Source organism: Syngnathoides biaculeatus, chromosome 16 (assembly GCF_019802595.1).
Source record: "Syngnathoides biaculeatus isolate LvHL_M chromosome 16, ASM1980259v1, whole genome shotgun sequence".
In the NCBI taxonomy this organism is placed as follows: domain Eukaryota; kingdom Metazoa; phylum Chordata; class Actinopteri; order Syngnathiformes; family Syngnathidae; genus Syngnathoides; species Syngnathoides biaculeatus.
Genome location: NC_084655.1, coordinates 16,539,342 through 16,548,659, shown reverse-complemented (window position 1 = coordinate 16,548,659; position 9,318 = coordinate 16,539,342). Strand labels below are relative to the sequence as shown.

Here is a 9,318-nt window from a genome sequence, read left to right as displayed (position 1 = left end):
TGTCAGTTATAGTGTTCATATCCAGCATGATATTTTCAAAAGTGTGTTGACACAAAACACAAATATAAAAGTCTTTTTTCGATAGTTCTTTGAACAGGTGTGGGCAAAAGAAGAACAGAGACCATAAAATGTCTGCCGTCCCTTTAACCCAGTTAGTGCTTTTAATATGAGCTCTTAGTAAACATATTACAACCACACAGGGCACAGTTGAGGCCACTTCACATCAAAAGAATACTCGCATATCACGACAGTACCATAATTTCCGGCCTACAACCTGCGACTTTTTTTCCCCCCCACACGCTTTTAACCCTGCGGTTTATGCGGTGATGCGGCTTATTTGTGCATTTTTTTTTTCTAATGGCAGCAAGGGGGCACTCGAGCGGAAAAGAATACATGTGCCGAGGAAGTTACTTTTACCAGCCCTGTTAGCGCTGCACTGGCATTAGCGCTGTGCTAGCGTGTTGCTGCTCTGTTACGTCTGGCACGTCCCAGTAATATGTAATAAGTTTTATTTTAACCGGTCCTGTTAGCGCTAGCACTAGAGTTAGCACCGCACTAGCATTGCACTACTGTTAGCACTGCACTAGTGTTAAACTCTTTCTCTGTACCGTCTTTTTAAATATCTCATGTTTCAATATGGGTTTCATTGTGGGCACTTGCGGCTTTTACACAGCTGCGGCGTATGTACTGTATGTACCAAATGGTATTTCCTTTACAAATGTACTTGGTGCGGCTTTTAACTAGGTGCGCTCTCTAGGCCAGGAGTTACGGTAGATATATATATATATATATGTATATTAATTTCTTTTCTATGTTACTATTTCATATAAAGTATTTCAACAAATTTCAAATTCTAGTACCTGTATACGTTAAGTCTGCCCCAGACAGAGCAACGGGACCGGACTGTGCGTAGGTATGGCAACTGTTTTCATGAACCGCCATTAATTCTGACACTGGCCAAAAATTCCAAATTTGAATCGCACATTCACACCACCGCAACAACATTGCGGCAAGCCATATGAATAGCATTTCAAATATCAAATATTATGTTTTACATCAATCCTTAAGTGTTTAGAATATTTAATGTGCTTGTGGAGGAAAAAGCGATGCCTGTGACCAGAAGGTCTATGCCGGCTATGATCAAATGAATAGAGTACGAATACAATTGCTCAATGAGCAGGTCGGTAAGTCTTACTTTCATGTGATGGTCCGGTCCAATCAGCTTTGCATCATAAAGTGTTCAGTAGGTTTTAAGGAAAAACATATATATATATATTTTTTTTTTAAAATATGTAATTAATTAAAAGCACTGAAGACAGCCTCACTAGAGTGGAAGCCCCCCCCCCCCCCTTTTTTTGGGTGTTACATACACAATTGTTACCAAGTAGTTGCATATTTCTTCACATGATGAGAATGAGGTAACAGCCAGTAAGTCATTGGCTGATGAGCACATTCTCTTTTTTATATTAAAAAAGCCATTTTGGTCAAGCCAGTAGCCCCTTCTCGTCCCGATTAGACCCCCTTCAGTTTGCCGTTGACAAACTTGGTCTTCTTGGCTAGCGCCACGGCATCCAGGTGCAAATTGCGGTGGAGTATTGCCGAGCCACAAGTGAGCGCGCCGGCCAGCGCGCCTGCGAAGCCGCACAGGAACACATCTTGACCTGAAACACACACATGGACATGTGAATGGATTGGACGACATGGTGGCTCATGCTTATAGGACCAGTTGATCTGAAAAGTATTTATCGTAATTTCCGGCCTATAAACTGCAACTTTTTTCACACACTTTCAACCCTGTGGTTTAAGCGGTGATGCGGCTCATTTGTGCATTTTTTCAAATGGCCTTCAGGGGGCACTCGAGCAGGAAAGGTAAGAGTGAGATTGTTGGAATATATTCGCCGAGGAAGTGACTTTTACCGGTCCGGCCGTGTGAGCGCTGCGGGAGCGTGTTACTGCCGTGTCTCAGTGATTTTTACCTGTATGTTTTTTTAACCGGCCCTGATAGCACCTGCTAGCGTTAGCGCAGTGCTAGCTTTATCGAAGGGCTCAACCTTTTTGAGGCTGAGGTGTACTTCGTGAGCACCGATCGTATGAAGGGCTACATGACTTCTTTGCGGGAAACTTCTGACTCAGTTCATTACATGTACATAAAATATTTTCGTTTTAATTTATTGTAGTAAATGACATTACAGCTATTTTCAAATTTTAATTCATGTAAGCAACTCAGATTCAGAATTTAAAGCACCAATAACAGTAACAATTTGTGGCCTATGGTATTTTTAGAACATACCTTGCGGGCGCCTCGTATGGTCCTCGCCGGCTAACATTTGCACCCGGGCACTGCGTTGGTGACCTCTGCTTAGCATTAGCACGGCGGCGCTAGCGTTAGCATTAGTTTGGCGGCGCTAGCGTTAAAGTCTTTGTGTATTATCTTTCTTTGTAAATATCTCGTGTGTCAATGTGGGGTTCAATGTGTGCACTAGCGGCTTTTACACACCTGCGGCATATCTATGTACCAAATGGTATTTCCTTTGAGGCTTATAACCAGGTGCGCACTCTAGGCCGGAACTTACGGTACTACAATTTCATCTATCTATGTCAGCGACGTGTTGTGAGAGGCATAACCATTAAAAGCTCTTCCACTGGATCGCAGAAGAAAAAAAATTAACCTGTTCTGTAGATAGACCAAAATGTAGCATCTGCACCCCCCTCCTGTTGACAAATAGTTTCTGGATGCCCCACCCATCTTTCAAACCCAATTTACATGCCACTGCCTTGACAAACTGTCACTGCAGCAAAACATTTACTAGCTATAAGCTGGAGTGGGACAGAAAACCGGTCGACTCTTGATTCTAAAATGATGCATCGTTGCCCACCGCGTCATTCAGATCAATGTATATAAAGGTTGGGAACTCCAGACCGAAGGACGTGACTACCTGTCAGGTAGAGGTTCTTCAACGGCGTCTGGGGCCTCACGCTGGCGTTGAGCTCCGGGGTGAAGCGCTCAAGGCCGTGGTCCGCCCCGTAGATCTCGCCCTTGGGGGTTCCGATGTAGTGCGTGTTGGTGATGGGCGTGCCGGCGTCGATGTATTCCACCTGCGCCCCAATGGGAAAAGTTCAGTCATTGAGCAGTTTTCGGTGTTGTGCTCCAAAGAGCGGAGTCAACCCCAGATTACTTTGCCAAGAGGCAGTTTAAAAATATAGAACATAACTGCGGACTCTTCCGTTAATGCTCATGCCAACGTTACCTTGTCCCTCGTTATTTTCGGAAACACGTCCAGCACCACCTGCAGGGCGGTGTCGATGAACGCCTGCTTGAGCTGCTTGTAGTCAGACGCTCGATTGGTCACCTTGTCGTCCTTCCACTCCTCGAACCAGTCGTAATTGGCGAAGCTGACCAGACTCACTGTGGACTTGCCTTCAAGGTCGAACCAAAAGCAAAACTTTTTAAAATCCTCAGCCGCACGGTGGAAACGTTTAGTTAGTACCTGGCGACCTCTCCTCCCAGGTGGGATCCTTAGCGGACGGGGAGGCGACAAACAGGAGGGGGATTTTTTTGGAGGACTCCTCCCTGTCACCCTCAATGTACTCGGTCACCCTGAGGAACAAAATGGCAAAGACCACTATTTATTTCCATAAAAACTTTTTCCCGTTGTTATCAGGCAGTTTGCTCCTTTTTCCAATGCCAGACCGATCCACGCGACATCATTTTTCCCCCAATACTTGGCTGATAGCCATTATCGTGTATCCCTATAATATATGCAAAGTAATTTCCGACCTACAAGCCGCAACCTTTTTCCACACGCTTTGGATGTGGCGATGGGGCTAATTTGTGCATTTTTTCCTAATGGCCGCAAGGGGGCACTTAAGCGGAAAAGGTAGGAATTAGACCTGTGGAATACATGTGCCGAGCAAGTGACTTTTACAGGGCCTGTTAGCGCTGCGCTAGTGCTGTGATCCCATGTTGCTGCTGTGTTACTGACGTGTCTCAGTGATATTTACCGGTAAGTTTTATTTTTAACCGGCCCTGTTAGCGTTAGCGCAGCACTAGCAGTACCACTACAGTTAGCGCCGCGCTAGCGTTAGCACTGGCGTTAGCACTAGTATTAGCGCTGCAGGAGCGTTAAACTCTTACTGTGTACCGTCTTTGTAAATATCTCAGGTTTCAATTTGGACACTTGCAGCTTTTACACAGCTGCAGACATGTATGTACCAATTGGTATTTCCTTTACAAATGTACTCTGTGAGGCTTGTAACCAGGTGCACTCTGTAGGCCGGGAATAACGGTATATATAGTATAGAGTAAAAAAAAAAAGGAAAAAATATAATTACAATTCGTCTAAATTGTTCTCAGAAAAGATCCAGTAGTTGTCGGCTTTGAGGCCGAGCTCCTCCTTGGTCCCGTTGAGTCCCACGAAGATGCTGAGGCCGCCTAAGCCGTGCTTCATCATGCTCAATTGTCTCTGGATTGCTATTAAAAAAAAAAAAAAAAAAGTAAATAAAAATAAATAAATTCAAAGGCAAAATAGGTTTTTGAAAGACCAAAATCGCATAACAAATCTAATTTGTTTGTTTTCATCATTATCATTATGTTGAGGTTTATGGTTTTATATCTTTACATTTGTTTAACTGCTTACTGCTCCTTTATCTTTGCCTTTAGTTTTATCCATCCATCCATTTTCTTCACCGCTTATCCTCACGAGGATCGCGTTGAGTGCTGGAGCCTATCCCAGCCGTCAACGGGCAGGAGGCACCCTGAACTGGTTGCTGGCACATCGAGACGAAACAGCCGCACTCACACCTATGGGCAATTTAGAGTGTCCAATTAATGTTGCACGATTTTGGAATATGGGAGGAAACCGGAGTGCCTGGAAGAAACCCACGCGTGCACGGGGAGAACATGGAAACTCCACACAAGTGGGTGCGGGATTGAACCCGGGACCTCAGAACTGTGAGGCCACCGTGCTGCCTGTCTTTAGTTTTAAATACTTGTACTTATGTAAGGCACATTAAGTTACCTTGTTTAGGAAATGCACTGTATCAATAAATTGGCTTTGCTTAGCATTTGTTGTAATATGAATTCATTGGTTTGAGCACAATTCATAAGTATGATGCCTTTATACATTATAATTTTTTTTTTTTTTAACAGATCGGTCCTCAGTGGAGAACATTTGGACATCATTAATAAAGATCAAAGCCTTGTTCCTTCCGTCTTACCCGGCATGGCCTGGAGTTCTTTGGGCAGAAGCTTCTGGTAGGTGTTGAAGATACCCGCGTTGGAGATGACAATGGGAGCGCGGATGTGGACCTCCTCCTGGCCCTTCACGACACTAACACCTGATGGAGTCGTATCGGATATTACCGAAACGAAACAAACGCGACCGCGCGCACTTTTCCCGGTAGACGCTGCACTCACCGCACGCTTCCCGCTCGTCGTTAAACAGGATGCGGTTTACGGGCGCTCGCACCAGAACGGCGCCCCCCGCCTTCTCGATGATGGGGATGATGTGGTAGGCGATTTCGCTGGCGCCGCCTTTGGGGTACCAGGCCCCGTTCAGGTAGTGATTGACCAGCACGCTGTGCATGGCGAAGCTGGCTTCTTTTGGCATCGCACCTGGATGGGGATCAAGAGTCGGCTGAGGTTAATAAAGTTTCTTCTTGTTCGCCGACATGGCAGCCTACCGTAGGTGCCAAAGATGTAACAAAAGACGGCCCGGAGGTCCTTGTTCTCAGTCAGGCCGTTGACTACTTCAGTCAAGCTGCGGGGCGCCATTTCGAAGAACGCGGAGAGATATTTGACCACGCCGGTGCGTACCAGCAGCTCCGACAAGAAGGCCGGACATTGCTTGATCAGGACCATGAACCAGATGCCGCGGGTCGTTTTCTACAACACAAAAAAAAGTGACACCGACTAGCGGTAGGTAGTACGTCATGACATAGTCTGTAGTCTGAATAATCTCGTCATAAATTAGATCCAAGACCATTTCACGTTTCACTTAAAAGAGCACAGCAGCCAGAGGTTGACGGGTGTTGACCTTCCTCTCACCTTGACCAGTCGCAAGTACTCGTCGATGGCTGCCTCCTCGCCCGGGAAGAGCTTCTTCAGCTCCTCGGGGAAGCGCGTCCGCCCGCTGTAGATGGGGTAACGGCGCCGGTTTTCCGGTGGCCCGATCACGACGTGGTCAAACGGATTCTCCAGTGGCTCCCACTGGAGCTGCCCGTTGGTCAACTGGTCCACGATGCAGCGGAACGGCTTATGGTCCAGCAGTTCGCCGATGTAGTGGATTCCTACAGTACATAAACACCTCTTAGATCCATTTAAGGGTTTTTTTTTTTTTTTTTTTTCTCCAATTCAACAAACTCAAACATTCTCCTCACCGACGTCAAATTCGAAACCCTTCTCGGTGAACGTGTGGCAGCAACCGCCGGCCCGGTCGTGCTGCTCCAGAACCAGAACCTTCTTGCCCACTTTAGCCAGAAGCCCCGCCAGGCCCAACCCGCCGATCCCGCTGCCGATGATGACGGCGTCCAAGTTTTCAGGTACTTTACTGGCCAAGAAGCCTGCGCAAAACGACAATGTTCGTATTATAATTAAGACTATCTAGCAACTTCCATCCGTCCATACATTTTCGGAGCCGCTTATCCTCACGAGGGTCGCAAGGAGTGCTGGAGCCAATCCTAGTAAATACACGCGGGCTCCTCATTATTTACACAACTCTCAATTGTAACAGACTGTATGAGTCTATGTTTTAATGTCATCCAATATGAGATGTGTTACCTTTCCTTCTTAAAACAGCATTTTTTTTTTTTTTGCTAAGTGGGGACGCTGGAACAGATTATTGGCATTTCCATTAATTTGAATGGCCAAAGAAGATTTGAGATGTCTTTTGAGTTACCAACAAACTAAAATCTTATTTGGAAGGAAAAACGTAGTAATAGTAGTCAGGTCTAAGGCCCACTATACAGTAGCCTGTTGTCATGTAGAAAACATTCTAAAATTAAATTGATCTGAAACTCAATACTAATATTCAAACATATAGAGTAAAAAAAAACTGTTTATAGCCCAATAGCAGATATTTTGGATGACTGTAGTTCTGTATATATTGACAATTATCAAACACAACAAGCAGTTTCTAAGCACATAGATAATGTGGAAAGTCGAATATGTCGCCGTGAGGCAGTGTGACCCGGAAGTGATGTGCAATTCCACGATGAGCCAAGACCTTGTTATTGCCACAAAATGCCCCAGCTTCTCCTCACAAATTCATGCTACTTTTTGAGTAGTGTGCGAACCCAAGACATCGGCACATATGTCCTGAAGTGAACACAACAATGGCCAGCTAAGCTAGTCATCACAACCCAAGCAGCACAAGTTGTCAACGTGACCTCAGCACTCGTTCCTCGTGTGCGCAAAAGTCGCTTACACAACGCCACCCGCCGGGCTCACCTTGTTTCAACACTTTGTTCTTCTCTTTCCTGTCATGGACCATCGGCTTCAGCGGTTCTCGCGTGTCCGCCTCAAAGGGATTGGATCCGGAAGTCGCGAAGACGTATTTCAGGCAGAAAGCGAGCAGGGCGACGGCAAAAATCGCCACGGTGAGCCACATGATTGCTTTCTGCTCACCTTCCGGGCTTGCCGTGACCAGTGCGGACTCGAGCCACCTGGAAACTGGTTGTGTTCCGTATCGAGAGGCGGGGAAGCACCGCCCACCAAGAACTGACAGTTCAAAATTGATATATTATATATACATTCCGCCACTTTTTGTAGTTTCATATCGCAGCCGCTCAAAAAAAAAAAATCAAGTCAGGAATAGACGTTCTAATGCATTGGTGTCAAACCCAAGGCTTGGGTGCCAAATCTAGCCAGCCACGTCAATTTTTGTGGCCCGCAAAAGGTAATCATGTCTGTCAACTTCCATGATTCTTGCTAAAATCTGAACAAAAATTCAAAATGGTCACATTATGAACAATAATGTTTGCCTTTTTTTGCTACCCTTCCTCTTTTTATAGTAATTTGATCAATAGTTGAGGAACTGACTTTAAAACTACTTCTCACCCAATTTGTTGTGTACATGAGAGAAGATGATGAGGCATGGTTTCAATGTCATAACGGCTCACTGAGGGAAATTGAAATTATAATGTGATCCTTGACCAAAATGAGTTTGACACCCCTACCCCGTTTCGCAAGTTCTCCCAAAACTAAGTTAGTCGTTGAACAAAAAACAAACATAACAACTACTAGAGAGCTTGTTATCGAGGTGACCACTTGGTTAGAAATATTCCTCATTTTGGTCTATGCAAAATCATGGGCAGGTTCATAAGGATAGCGGCCAGTTTTGCTCGCACCGCTGGGCCCATGTTAGCTAGTCACAATTAATTTCTCAGTGACGTTCTAACAACCCACGTCCAGGTATTAGGGAAAAAAAATTATGCTACAGAATTTATATTCAAGTGTGGGGGAAAAAAACATTCATTATATTACATTTAGCGACACGGTGGATCAACTGGTAAAGCATTGGCCTCACAGTTCCGAGGTCCTGGGTTCAATCCCGGAACCGCCTGTGTGGAGTTTGCATGTTCTCCCCGTGCCTACGCGGGTTTCATCCGGGTGCTCTGGTTTCCTCCCACATCCCCAAAAACAAGCGACATCAATTGGAATATTCTAAATCGCAGGTGTCAAACTCAGGGCCCGGGGGCTAGATTTGACCCGCCGCATGATTTTATGTGGCCCGCAAAATTGTATGTATCAGCTTCCATGATTTAAAAAAACAAATCTATATTAGTTTCAAATTGTCATATAAATAACATTGAGGTATTGCGAGCAATATTCTGTGCCCAAACAACAGTAATAGTTCACAAACCCATGACCCTTGATTTGTGATTACAAAACTACCTCACAAATTTCATTTGTAAATATGAGGTGAAAGATTTTCATGGTTTCACATTCATAACACCCCTCTGAGGGAAAATAACTACGTGGCCCGCGACAAAATTGAGTTCGACACCCCTGCTCTAAATTGTCCCAAGGTGTGAATTTGAGTGCGGCTGTTTGTCCAGATGTGCCCTGCGATTGGCTGGCAGCCAGCTCAGGGTGTACCCCCCCGCCTGTTGACAGCTGGGATAGGCTCTGGCACTCCCCACGACCCTTGTGAGGATAAGCGGCAAAGAAAATGGATAGATGGATGTGACATTTATATATATATATATATGTGTGTGTGTGTGTGTGTATTTACAGTAGTAACAAAAACAGCATAATTACATAGCCTTAAGGTGTTGGAAATCAAATTATGAATATATTTTTGTGCTTGGTAACATACT

General features: G+C 45.1%; 1 protein-coding gene across 1 annotated transcript; it reads right to left on the bottom strand.

The window, feature by feature from the left end:
• Positions 1 to 1,441: 1,441 nt before the first annotated feature.
• Positions 1,442 to 7,700, bottom strand: LOC133514342 (all-trans-retinol 13,14-reductase-like). The gene is made up of 11 exons (XM_061845972.1): positions 7,448 to 7,700; positions 6,379 to 6,561; positions 6,047 to 6,288; positions 5,683 to 5,884; positions 5,417 to 5,614; positions 5,218 to 5,337; positions 4,333 to 4,471; positions 3,489 to 3,598; positions 3,249 to 3,418; positions 2,937 to 3,096; positions 1,442 to 1,661 (listed from the first exon to the last, which is right to left on the bottom strand). The coding sequence occupies exons 1-11, from the start codon at positions 7,605 to 7,607 to the stop codon at positions 1,513 to 1,515; spliced, it is 1,833 nt and encodes a 610-aa protein (XP_061701956.1). The 5' UTR covers positions 7,608 to 7,700; the 3' UTR covers positions 1,442 to 1,512.
• Between the last annotated feature and the right edge of the window lie 1,618 nt (positions 7,701 to 9,318).